Below are 14448 nucleotides of genomic sequence, written 5' to 3' on the forward strand. Positions count from 1 at the left end.
CTGAACTCAGCCTTTTGTAATGGATAACTGATAAGATTTGAAACACACCAGGAGCATTCAACAGGCTTTTGGTTGGTAATAAGAATAAAAACCAGTTGGAGATGAAATTTAAGGCTGTAGCAGGCAGATGATTTATTGTAGATTCAAAATAAAGAACCAATAAGTTTACTGGACTAGCACTGCATCTTGCTATCCAGCAATTAAAGAGCACAGTGCTGGAAAAAGTTTAAAATCCTGGCATTTACTTAGAACCTCAATAATAAATACTGGTCTTTAAATGATGTATAAAAATATAGGTTAGATTTTTCTTCAGAGAGATTTAACTATTGGATCAATAAAAAGGTAAAGTATTCATAAGAAAGTTTATAGTGGAGATGTTAATGCAGAGTCTGAGGCATTGACATTGACCAGCAAAACTTCACTCCAGAATGTTAGCAGACATAATTGGGTATTCCTAACACAGGCAGAAAAATAACATCATGCATGAGTCAAACGGAACATAAGATAAATGCTAAATAACCCAGCTGTTAGAGTATACCATATTTGTCACCCCATAAACTAACATTCTTTTGTTATATTCACTAATCATTCAAATAGTTCTGAAAAGAAATGTCAAAGATTAAATTCTTATCAGTTTTGGCTCATTTTTTTAAAAAAACCATTCATTGATTGTTGGGGTCACTGGCCAAAAGGTAATTACTAGACATCCACATTGCCCAGACCATTAAATGCTGGGTTCCTTTTCGAAAGGACATTAGTGAATTAGAGGAGTTTTCCTGACAATTGACAGTGCGTTCCTGGTCATCATTAGGTTTTGAATTCCAGATATGTATTAAATTGAAATTCCACCACCAAGGCTATCATTAAAGCCTTTATACTGCAAGCAGGTAACCATAACTAAAACTCTATTGATGGTAGTGACTTGGAAGTAGGTACAATTCTACGTGGATCTGAAGGGCTCTCATTTTATCTAATGATTTAACAGCTGTAGCAGAAGGTTAGGAGCACACATGGAATTTCAGAGCTTAAATACTTTACAATCTGTCTGCAGCTTTTGGCAAACTGTAGATCTTCATTCCCCATAGAATGAGTCAAATAGAATATGTGTGAGGAGATGGAACTTTCTGAAACATGATTGTATAGATCAAAATTATGGGCATCAACTGGATAGATTTAGGGTGTATTTTGCAATCAGGCAATGATTCTTTTATCCATCCCAGTCCTTTCTCCTGAAAACATACTTCTAAACTTGCATAGTTTACTAAAACAAACGACTTAAGGAAATACTCTCTGGCTTTCAGGTATTCCTTTGTTTTTCAGTCCTCTACTCATATTTTGCTTATAGTTTGCCATTTCAAGATTCAATGAAGGAAAGTTTTGTTTACTAAGTCGGTCCAAAGGAGACAGCTACAAAATGTTCCAAGTTAACAAAGCACTTGCATTACACTCCACCCATGTATATTCAAAAATTATGTTTTTGATGTTACACCAACACAGTTGAAAGCTATAATATTTTTAAAAAGGCAAACTATTCTTTGTGATAGCCATCCTCCTTATACCATTCTGAGGAAGGCATACAGAAAAAATAAAGTTTCATTTTTTGATAAACTAGTTTAGAAAAGTTTATACACCAGATACATGTGAACATAGTCTGCAGTCTCTGTGGGTGTTAAACAAGATTTAAAAGGGTTAGTTACCAGATTATCACAAGTCATCAGATAAATTTTAAAATTGTCCATTGAATGCATTTCTTCAAATTGTGATAGACATGGAGCCTTTTTGGAGGCCTTTAGAAATTTGTACCGTGTATATTAGGGACACATGATTTTTAAAAAAAATATTAAAATGAACCAAGCCTGAAGTCTTGATGTCCATGAATATATTTAGTTAATAAAGCAAAATTAAAAATAAGTCTGGAGCCAAACTTGGATCTTAATGTTTCCAGAACCATAGCCTCCAGCAATGTAATGTTTACGTTTCAAAATGATTCACAAAAAGAAAATTTACTCAAGTTAAACAAAAACAGTGACAAATTAGCAGCAGAATGGGCAACACCCCAACACCTGGTTTACAAATCTTTGGTTACAGTCCCAGTTTCAATGTTACAAATAAATCAAAACATTCAATGCATTCAATATACAGTAATGCCCATCTCTCATACCATCAAACATAGCATTTTAAATCAGCTCTAAAGCTACCTCTATAACAGCAGTGTCTGAGTATTTCCAGCCACAATTTACTACAGTAATGTAAATCCAAAAGGATGTGCACAACAGACATGCTTCAAGTATACCATGGTGTTCAACATCAAGGTTTGCAACTTCCACCTTATAATCAAGTGCGAGTATTCCCAGCTGTAACAGGCGAGAGGAGTTAGAGGAACATGCAAATCAAAATTTGAATGGAGTTTGTTGGGAAGGCAAGCCGCGTAAACTACTGCACAGCAACTCAGATCTGCCTAGAAAACTGACCCTGTAAACCACTGTGCATCCATTTGAACCACAAAAAAAAAACTCCACGCAGCATAGGGAGGTTGGATGAAAGAAGTGGAAATGATAGATATGTACGAATTTCACAGGATTACTCAGAAATACTTAACCATAATTTTCCTGTGCATATTAAGAAGTGTAAACTGAGTGAACAATGGTTCATTTTTTTTTGCTGCTGGCATGCACACTGCTAAAAGCTAGCTTGTGCACAATCATACTGGCTAAAAGGTGACATGCACAAGCAGCAATACTAAGTTTCAGTCGAGTGAAGAGTTTACTGGTATTATGATTACTTTCCAAAAAAAATAACATAGTTGAATAGTCTGCACTGTTTGAGGAAGCCGCAGTGATGAACAAAAGCAAGATTGGTCATTACAAAAAGTTAAAATGGCAATGCGCTAATGCTCATTACTAATGGCGGTATTTAAACCTCGTCATCTGATAGGGCTTTTCTATCATTACAACACAAATACAAACACAATATCCTCAGGTTTGTGGGAGAAAAGGATGAACAAGAAACACCATGTCTAATTCTTATAATAATCTTACTTATGTACAGTAGTAAACATCTCCCCAGAGCCCACTTTTTAACCTGGATATCATAGTTCACATTTTCAAATTAATGTTTAAAAATGTCCAAGTTTGGCACATGTAATACTGACACTCTCCCTGCAGTTTATATTGGAGTGCATTTACAGTTGTGTGCATTTGCCACCATTAACAATTAATGGTAACTGTATAAAATGTTTTGCTTGTGAGCCTTCACTGATCCCATAATCATCTTCATGCCCTCCTTTCTGGGGAAAAAAAGCACATGTGGCGCCATACTACAGAGATCCAAACAGCAAACTGTCTTCCCCTGCTGGCCTGGAGATCACAACGGTTGGATATTTCATACAACTTCATGACCTTACAGGTTGGCATTCAATTCTGGTGTCTTCAGCTGGTTTTTCCTCAACCATTCCCCACATTGAGAGCTCCAACAGTCTTGCTTAGCTTAAATGAAATCTGCCCTCATAGAGTGGCTAGAATCCTCGAGAATGAGATGACAACTGTGAGAACTGTCTGTCCAGCACCAAATACCAGAGCCTCAAGCGGAGCCATCGTTTTGCCTGCTACCCTGTATACACCAGCCACTGCTGCACCTATACAAAATTTAAAAAAAACAAATTACTTCACAAGAAGCAAATCATTAACATTTAAAAAAATGAATACATAATGGTGAACTAAACAAAGCATTTCTGGTAACAGAAAACATGAGTATCCGTAAGAATAAAACCAGGATTTGCCATCAATATGACCAACAGACTGGACTTAAATAGGATACAACTCCAGGACCAGATATGATGGATCCAACAACATGAAAAGGTTAAAGATGGAAATCGTAGAAGCACTAGCTAAAATCTTCTAATTCTCTTTCTTGAACAGGGATGTCACCAGAGGATTGGAGATCCCAAAAGGACATGCAAAGAAAATCTCCACAATTGAAGACTAAAGCTCTCGAAGCGGGTTCCCCCAGTGAGTGTCACTTTGGGCACATATATATTAAGGAACAAGAGCACAGGTTTAGTAAAAGGCATTAAATAAACAAAAGTATTAGAAAAACTCAGCAAGTCTGGCAAGTTCTTGGTAGAAAGCAACATAATTTAATATTGAATTCAATGACTCCTCAACACCTTACAAAACACTAAGAGGTAAAATAGAAAACAATGAAGATGAATAAACTGAAAAGAAAAAGTGTGAAATAGAAACCCTGTCAGAGAGAAGAGCAGAACCTCTTCAATGGATATACCTGCAAAAGAAGTGGCAGTAAATTAAATACTCAAAAACAAAATAGCAGATGCTAGCTTTATGAAACAAAACGTATTGGGAGAACCTCCGTATCTGTGGAAAGAGAAACAGAGTTTTCATTGAATCCATTGATTATTCAACACTTCAAATACCAGGAGGGTAATAGAAATAAGAACTCTTGAAAAAGGAAAATTGCATTTAATTAACTTCATTAACTCTCAGATGAATTAGCAGAGATGGTAGTTGAGGGTAAAAATATATTGAAGTGGTGTTTATGAACTTCCAAAAGGCATTGGTCAAGTGCTATACATGAGCACTCCCAGTAACTTTCTAGTTTTTAAGTGATAAAATAAAGCACCAAATAGAAAAATATGGATCAAAGATGATCAACTTGAATTGGTTTAGAAAAGATTCTACTTGACTTAAACTGATTTTTTAAACAATTGCCTACACGTGGAATTGAGGCAATTCAACAGGTTACAATATATTTGTATTTTAGCACATCTTTGATACAATATATTTGTATTTTAGCACATCTTTGACAAAAAACAGACAGGCCAGAAAAGCAAAAGCTCATGGGAAGTCAGAAACTTGCATATATAATTGGCTCAGTGCAGGAAACAAAAGGATAATAATCAAATGAGTCCTTTGGGACTGACATGTTGTTACTAGTACAATTCCACAGTGCTCAGGATCAAGCCCTCATGTGCAGGCCCACAGATCCCTGAAGGCAGCACAATAGGCACAGAAGATTTTTCTAAGAAAAAATCATTCATAGTGAATTAACTGAGTCAGTGAGCAATTATGAGCCAATGATCACTCTTAGTCCATTCGACCTACCTAATTTCCTGTGATAGGAAGAAGGCATTCCTAGATCCAAGAGGGCCAATGACATCACAATCAAGGAAATTCTCGGGCACACATTTCCAAAATTCCTCTCCCTCTTTTACCTTTATTGTAATTACCCAAATACAGACTGATAAAATCAGGTCTCTCAGTATCAGCATTCTACAGTTCTTGCAAAACTGTGATCTCCCAGATTTGTTCTCCCTCGTTATTGGAGGGTCTATGGAATGCACATATCCTTTTTACCTCTAACCAAATTGATTCTGTCCTTAGTTCCTCAAGGGTGTCTTACTTTGCAACACCAAAAGTACATTCAAGCCAATCCACCATTTCTTTTCTAACTGCAAGGATCGGTGCAGGGTCCTCTAGTTTTTGTCATTTACATAAATGATTTGGATGCGAGCATAAAGAGGTACAGTTAGTAAGTTTGCAGATGACACCAAAATTGGAGGTGTAGTGGACAGCGAAGAGGGTTACCTCAGATTACAACAGGATCTGGACCAGATGGGCCAATGGGCTGAGAAGAAGTGGCAGATGAAGTTTAATTCAGATAAATGTGAGGTGCTGCATTTTGGGAAAGCAAATCTTAGCAGGGCTAATACACTTAATGGTCAGGTACTAGGGAGTGTTGCTGAACAAAAAGAGACCTTGGAGTGCAGGTTCATAGCTCCTTGAAAGTGAAGTCACAGATAGATAGGTTAGTGAAGGAGGCGCTTGGTATGCTTTCTTTTATTGATCCGAGTATTGAGTACAGGAGTTGGGAGGTCATGTTTCGGCTGTACAGGACATTGGTTAGGCCACTGTTGGAATATTGCATGCAATTCTGGTCTCCTTCCTATCGGAAAGATGTTGTGAAACTTGAAAGAGGTTCAAAAAAGATTTACAAGCATGTCGCCAGGGTTGGAGGATTTGAGCTATAGGGAGAGGCTGAACAGGCTGGGACTGTTTTCCCTGGAGCGTCGGAGGCTGAGGGGTGACCTTATAGAGGTTTACAAAATTATGAGGGGCATGGATAAGGTAAATAGGCAAAGTCTTTTCCCGGAGGTCAGGAAGTCCAGAATTAGAGGGCATAGGTTTAGAGTGAGAGGGGAAAGGTATAAAAGAGAGCTAAGGGGCAACTTTTTCACAGAGGGTGATAAGGGTATGGAATGAGCTGCCAGAGGAAGTCGTGGAAGCTGGTACAATTGTGACATTTAAGAGGCATTTGGACGAGTACATGTATGGGAAGGGTTTGGAGGGATATGGGCCGGGTGCTGACAGGTGGGAATAGATTGGGTTGGGATATCTGATCACCATGGATGGGTTGGACCGAAGGGTCTGTTGTTTCCATGCTGTACATCTCTAAGCAGACAGTACATTTTGACCAATAACTGAAATATTCTAAGAGTGAAGATGGATTTATGATGGACCTATAGCGGTCTCACAAAAAACCCCAAACAAAATGTGGAATAGGAAGCCAGAAAAGGAAAAAAAAAAGAGATAGACATCAACTAGGACAGCATCACATAAATAACAGATTAAAATGAAAGGCAGTGAATTTATAGGAGCTGACAACAGCATTATATTTTGCCTACTGGTTAATGCATTACGCCCCGTGGTACAGGAAGAATTATAACATAAGGCACTTCCCTTTGGTATCATTTACACCAATGTAAATTCCTGATCAATGCAAGTTCAATGGCACCTCTGGTGTAAATGATGGTGCAACATTTCTGTTGATTAGTGGCTACTGCCGCATGAACAGCTCTCACTTCCTTTAGAGTACAATAAAACACACAATGAGTTTCTGCAAGAAAATACAACTTTGTTATCATTCCACATTATGACTGATTGCCAGAACCTATCTGAAAAGCCAAATTCTCTTGAGCAATAGATAATCAAAGCTGAAAATGTGAACTGAAGATCACATTTGAAAACAGTTCCTATCTATTCCCTACAGTTTCCTCTTACTAAAAAAAAACACCTAAAATATCTATCTATCTATCTATCTATATCTATCTACACACACACACACACACACAGTCTACACAAGACATCAATAAAAGGACAGGGTTCCAAAACTGAAAATCTTCCGCAGCATTTCACTCCGAGAGTAGTGACCTGTCATTGCAATATAGCCAGTTTGTCTATAACAAGATGGTTGCGTTGTGAAACCCGGTGATATTGAAAAGTTGCGCTTTAGAAACAACACTTAAACCATGCGTTGGCTGTAACATGATTACAGCGCCAACACTTTAACTGTTCACGCCACAGAAACAGCATCCCCCATTCATGAATCACGATACAGCACATACATGTTGACAAAATGTGCATTACTGCTGTATTGGAAATTCTAAGCCCTTTCCCACAGAGGCCACTTTGTTGCCTTCTATTCTGCTGGAGAGGTGGAAATAAAAAAAGTCACACAGGGAAACCAACGTTCCTAAGATCAAAAATTGGCATTTCAGAACTGGTTTAAATTGTCTGTCTCAATTCCTTTTCATTTCAACATGGGTCCATTGTAAAACGATAGTCATTGTTGATTTGATGGTTGATTTAGTGGGCGGCACGGTGGCACAGCGGTTAGCACTGCTGCCTCACGGCGCCAGAGACCCAGGTTCAATTCCCGCCTCAGGCGACTGACTGTGTGGAGTTTGCACGTTCTCCCCGTGTCTGCGTGGGTTTCCTCCGGGTGCTCCGGTTTCCTCCCACAGTCCAAAGATGTGCGGGTCAGGTGAATTGGCCATGCTAAATTGCCCGTAGTGTTAGGTAAGGGGTAAATGTAGGGGTATGGGTGGGTTGCGCTTCGGCGGGTCGGTGTGGACTTGTTGGGCCGAAGGGCCTGTTTCCACACTAAGTCTAGTCTGATCTTATTTTAAATTATTTGAAAAAAAAAGCAATATATTGCAGCTATTGGAGATCTTAAGCAAAATCAGAAGTTGCAGAAAAAATTCAGCAGTTCAAGCAGCATAAATGGAAAGAGAAACAGAGTCCAATATGACTCTTCCATAAATTCCAAATTAGTCTGATCAGACATGAAACATCAACTGTTCTTCTCTACACTAATGCTGCCAGGACTGCTGAGTTTCTGTAGTACTTCTGCTTTTCACTCAATACTGACTGACTGCCGAGAGTCAAAATATCAATCGTCTCTTGGTGCAATAATTGCCAGTACAATGACATAAGGGTTAGGATATATATTTTCTTCTCATGTTATTCAATTTTTTTTTAAAACGATTCATTAGTGGGATGTGGGTGCCACTGGTGATGAAGCATTAATTGTCCATCCGTAGTTGCCCTGAAGACATTGACGGTGAGCTGTCTTCAACTGTTGTCCTTGTGGTTTAGGAACTTGCCAATGAGTGTGTGTGGCACAAGTATGCAGTACCGTGCTCAGTACTACCTGGATGTTACCCTTTTAGATGCGGAGGTAGCAGTTAGCTCCATGGAATAGCTGACCAGTTTAAATGTGAACATCTTTGACTTGGCCTTTTCCAATGTATTCCAGCATAAATACATATCTCACAAGTTAACCTTCAAAAATTCTTTGTAAATATTAAAAGCTCAAACCTCTCATCTACCATGTAGGACACTATTTCGATAAAAGTTACTGCTGTCTGGATGTTATGCAGAGCCTGGTTTTTAGGATTTAACAAAATCACTTCACTTCTGAAGCAGTTTGGAAATTCTTGCTGTGTTGTATTATGTCACCATGTTATAGTGCGTTCAAACAGAATGACAGCAATGTCTTATTGTTCCAGCATATACGCTGCACCAACACTGCAGCTAGCAAGTGCTGTTTAACTGTACAAGATTTGAGTTGCAATTTAAGGTGTACATTAAGTGGAGGTTACAAGACATCATATAGTAGACATTTTACATCAATACACCTTCACTGTACCACAATCAAAATATGTTGTCATCTTACGACAGTGGAAGTACCCTCATTGACTTCCCGAAGGACATAGCATTTAAAATCTAAATCATAGGTAAATTATCTGGGGTTAATCATGGTCTTGCTTCAAGAGGAGAACATTAATAGGGCCCATTATCTCAAAAAGAGATTTTTTTTCTTCTTTTGAGCAATGTGGGGCCACTTTCCAAATCCCCAACACATCCACGTGCCATCCAAAGCTAGGGCTCCAACGTTGTGAAAGCAGATTGTTCTGGTGGTTGATGTTCCTGTGGTTTTACAATGCAGGTTTCTTTTTGAAATGGCTTCTATAAAATGATCATATAGTTGTGTCTTTTGGGAGTATAGACTGGAATGGAATTTCGATTGCTATGAAAGGTGAAATAGCAGAAAAGCTCTGCAACACAGAAGAATCACTAGTTACCTATTTTTCGTCGTACAAGAAAATATAGCTTTTGGGAGCAGCCAGAGGGAGGGAGGAGAGGGGTAAAAAAAAAACGGAGAGACAGACAGCAATAATGAAACGAGAAAAACTGCCTGAAGATAGCCCTCCAATTGTAACAAACTGCCAAAGTAGCACGCTCAGGGAAGCCATCATCATTCAGAGCCTAAAACTGAAAATCTCCCTCTGTCCCCTTTCTTATTCTGGATGAAAGAGAGAGAAAAAAAAACAAGGAGGGTTAAAAAGACTGGATTCAAACAAAATAAAACATCCTAGGTCCATAAGATCAACCATCAAATTAACAACAAGCATTGCTGTATCCAGCGCACTCATACTGAAATCAAAAAGAATTAAGACAGACAATTTAAACCAGCCCTGAAATGTGAACTTTTGATCTTAGGAATGTTGGCTTCTTTGTAATAATAAATTACAACAATTATTACAAAGAAGTTACATTAAGTATCAAACCAGTTATGTTAAGCATGAATATGCACAAGGGGTTTCTAAAGATATATAGTTTAAGCTGTTGTTACAAAATGGCCAACAACTGCCACTGACAAGCTCTTCAGAACATGGCTACAGTAGTTACAGTGTCTGGGAAAATATTTGCCTAATGTAGCCTCAGCAAGTAGGACAATAGCAAGACTGTTTAATCAAGGTTACTGTGGGATGGAATGCACAGCTGCAATTTCTTACATAGACAAGAACATTTTACACTAAGTAGTCGTTTCTCTTGAATTATTTAATCAATCTGTGACAATATTAAAAAGTAGGTTTTTTTCAGATCAAAAGATATAGTAATATATAGATTCCATAGTAGCTATAGATCTACATATGTATGAAAAATAACCAAAAGAAAATGATTCAGGCAATAGAAGTGGCCCCTCTTATCATCAAAGACTGAAAACATCATGAGTGTGGGTGAACCAGCCTGTCCATTGGTTTAAGATGCAGTACTAAAAAGGCAATTACAGAGGGTCATCTTAGTGCTGCTGACCAATAATGTCAAAGGGAGAACGTGTGCATTCTAAGTATTAACTACACGCAATCTGAAGATTTTGTGTACCTTATTGGGAAGATAATCTGAAGCTGTACAAAGTTGTACCTAAATCTACCATAAGATTTAGACTCTCATGGTTAAATAGGAGATCTAAACGTTGTGCAGCGAATCCTTTCCTTTGTCAATATTTGTTGAAATGTATTACAGTAAATAAAACTCTGAATTACTTTTGCCCTGAATTACAGTCAAGCAAAATTAGTCTTCTTGGTGGTCTAACTGGAATTTCATGATTTGGAGATGCTGGTGTTGGACTGGAGTGTACAAGTTAAAAATCACAACACCAGGTTATAGTCCAATGGGTTTATTTGGACTAAATAGACCTGTTGGACTATAACCTGGTGTTGTGGGATTTTTACCTTTGGAATGTTATAGCTTTTAGGGAGACCTGCAGAACAATGCGCATGTTTAGTGGTACGTCAAAAAGTGTGGTACTAGAAAAGCACAGCAGGTCAGGCAGCATCAAGGAGCAGGAGGGTCAACACTTTGGGCATAAGCCTTCATCACGGCTTATTCGCAAAACACCAACACTGCTGCTCCTCGGATGCTGCCTGACCTGCTGTGCTTTTCTAGCACCACACGTTTTGACTCTGAACTGAAACCAACATGGTCATTCTAAAAGATGAGAGACTTAAACAATTCAGGTCTTTTTCAATATATAATTTCAGTTACATCACACTAAATTCTGTGTCTTACGATCGGATACTCCACAACCACATGAAAAAGCAGCGCTTAGAAAGCTAGTGCCTCCAATAAACTTGTTGGACTATAACCTGGTGTTGTGAGATTTTTAACTTTGTACACCCCAGTCTAACACCGGCATCTCCAAATTATAGAATAACTACCTGTCCCTATATTCGGAGGTCTTTGATCTTTCACACTTCAGATATCTATTTTAAATGCTTTGTATCAAAGTACACATTTGTTATAATTTTCCTAATTCACTAGATTCTGCAAAAGTCCAAGTGGGTTATTAAACTGCAGATACAATGCGATTTTAAAAAAAGGAGATAGAAACCAAGAAATCATAGACCAGTTAGTCTAATAATCTTACACTGAGAAAATACTGCAATTCATTAAAAGGTCATTACAAAACAACTAGAAATCCAATTGTAATGCACATTATGGAGCTGTGAAAGAAGAAAAAAAAGTGTCTTTGGCAATTTTTAGAAGTTAGAGAATGTAACAAGCAGGCTACATACTTGGGAGTACCATGACAAAATTAACAAGATGCCATGAAGAGCATTATTATAAAGATTCATGGTGTTGGGGCACTAAATTAGGACAGTTGGCCAATGGGTAACTGACCAAAAACCAGAGCCAGTATAAATAGCTCACTTTCAGAACAACAGTATAGGTAATAAAAAGGTGGCAAAGATATTTACAATGCTTGTGTCAGTACCAAGAATGCTGACAATACATAGATTAGGTAGGAGAACAAGCACAAAGTACAAAAGAAATGTACATAAGTTGTGTAAGGGCAAGAAAATTGCATTATATTGTGGGAAATTGTCAAACCACCTACTTTAGCAGGGACTCTAGAAAAGCAAAATAGTATGTAAATGGAGAAACAACAGGGACTTAAGTATCCTTCAGTACCATAAGAGCATAAGACATGGGGGTGGAAGCAAGGTCATTCAGCCCATCGAGTCCACTCCACCATTTAATAATGGATGATGGGTGTTTCAATTCCACTTACTCTCACTCTCCCAGTATCCCTGAATTCCTTGCGAGATCAAGAATTTATCAATCTCTGCCTTGAAAACACCCAATGTCCTGGCTTCCACTGCACTCTGTGGCAATAAATTCCACAGGTCCACCACTCTCTGGCTGAAGAAATGTCTCCTTCTTTCAGTTTTGAATTGACCCCCTCTAATTTTAAGGCTGTGCCCACAGGTGCTAGTCTCCCTGGTTAATGGAAACAAAAATTCCCAGCATCCACCCTTTCTAAGCCATGCATTATCTTGTAAGTTTCTATCAGATCTCCCCTCAACCTTCTAAACGCTAATGAATAAAATCCCAGGATCCTCAGCTGATCATTGTATGTTAGGCCTCCATTCCAAAGATCATCCGTGTGAATCTCCACTGGACATGCTCCAGTGCCAGTATGTCCTTCCTGAGGTGTGGGGCCCAAAATTGGACAGTATTCTAAGTGTGGCCTAAGTAGACATCGCTACTTTTACATTCCACCCTCTGGAGATAAATGACAACATTACATTTGCTTTCTTAATCATGGAATCAACCTGCAAATCAAACTTTAAAGAACCCTGGACCAGCACTTCCAGATCCCTTTGTACTTTGGCTTTATGAATTTTCTCACCGTTAACAAACAAACAAAAACAAACAAAGAGTCCATGCCTGTATTTTTTTTTCTAAAGTGAAATTCATCAGCTATTTCCTGGACCACTCTTCTAACTGTCTAAATCTCTCTGCAGGGTCTTCACCTCCTCAGTACTACCTGCCTGTCCGCCTAACTTCATATCATTGGCGAACTTTGCCAGAATGCCCCCAGTCCCTTCATCCAGATCATTTACATATAAAGTGAACAGCTGCAGCCCCAACTCTGCAGGACCCCACTTGTCAGCAGCTGCCACTCCGAAAAACAACCTTTTATCCCAACTCTCTGCCTTCTGTCAGACAGCCAATCCCCAATCCATGCCAGTAGCTCACCTCGAACATCATGGGCCCTCACTTTACTCAGCAGCCTCCCGTGAGACACCTTAAAGGCCTTTTGAAGTCTAAATCAATAACATCCACTGGGTTACCTAGTCTAACCTACTTGTTAACTTTTCAAAGAATTCTAACAGGTTTGTCAGGCACGACCTCCCCTCACTAAATCCATGCTGACTTGTTTAATCTGACCCTGCACTTTCAAGAATTTAGAAGCCTCATTCTTAAAATGATGGATTCTAGGATTTTACTTACAACCGATGTTAGGCTAATCAGCCTATAATTTTCCACCTTTTGCCTTGATCCTTTCTTGAACAAGGGGGTTACAACACAGAGTTCCCAATCATCTGGGACTTTCCCTGACTCCAGTGATTTTTGAAAGATCACTGTCAGCGCCTCCGTCATTTCCTCAGTCACCTCTCTCAGAACTCTAGCATGTAGCTCATCAGGACCAGGAGATTTTTTAGATCTTTTTGCTTTTCTAACACTTCCTCTTTTGTAATGGCTACCATACTCCACTCTGCCCCCTGACCCTCCTTAATTGTCGGGATATTACTCATGTCTTCCACTGTGGAGACTAACACAAAGTACTTATGTTCTTCAGTTATTTCCTTGTCTCCCAGCACCAGCCTTCCTGCATCAATTTGGAGCAGCCAATTTCTACTTTTGCCTCTCATTTGTTTCTTATGTTTTGAAAGAAACTTTTACTATCATTTCTAATATTACTGGCTAGCTCACCTTCATATTTGATCTTCTCCTTCCTTATTTCTCTGTTATCCTGTTTGTTTTTGTAGTCTTCCCAACTTTGATTTCCCAGTGCTCTTAGCCACTTTATAGGCTCTCTCTTTTTCTTTGATACATTTCCTGACTTCCTTTGTCAGCCATGGCTGTCTAACCTTCTAATCTTTCTTTTCTATGGGATGTACCTCTGTAATGGTGCCCTCAATTACGCCCAGAAAATCCTACCATTGTTGCTCTACTGTCTTCCCCACTTGGCTCTGCTTCCAGTCAATTTTCATCAGTTCCTTTTTCATGACCCTAATTATATTTAACTGTAACACCATTATATCCAATTTTGCTTTCTCCCTTCCAGACTGAACTCTACCATATTATGATCGCTGCTTCCTAAGTGTTCCCTGACTTTAAGATTTTTTATAAAGTCTGGCTCATTACATAGTTCGAAGTCCAGACTGCTCCCTTGTGGGCTCCATCACAAGCTATTCCTAAAAGCCATCCTGTAAGCATTCCATGAATTCCCTTT

General features: G+C 38.7%; 1 protein-coding gene across 1 annotated transcript in view; it reads right to left on the reverse strand.

The window, feature by feature from the left end:
- Positions 1-239: 239 nt before the first annotated feature.
- The window catches only part of tmem170b (transmembrane protein 170B), a 58501-nt gene continuing 44292 nt past the window's right edge, over positions 240-14448 (reverse strand). Inside the window, exon 3 of the mRNA XM_060849989.1 lies at positions 240-3634. Coding sequence (XP_060705972.1) covers positions 3504-3634 — 131 coding nt within the window. The 3' untranslated portion in view covers positions 240-3503. The remainder of the gene's footprint in view (positions 3635-14448) is intronic.

This window comes from Hemiscyllium ocellatum, chromosome 34 (assembly GCF_020745735.1).
Source record: "Hemiscyllium ocellatum isolate sHemOce1 chromosome 34, sHemOce1.pat.X.cur, whole genome shotgun sequence".
NCBI lineage: Eukaryota > Metazoa > Chordata > Chondrichthyes > Orectolobiformes > Hemiscylliidae > Hemiscyllium > Hemiscyllium ocellatum.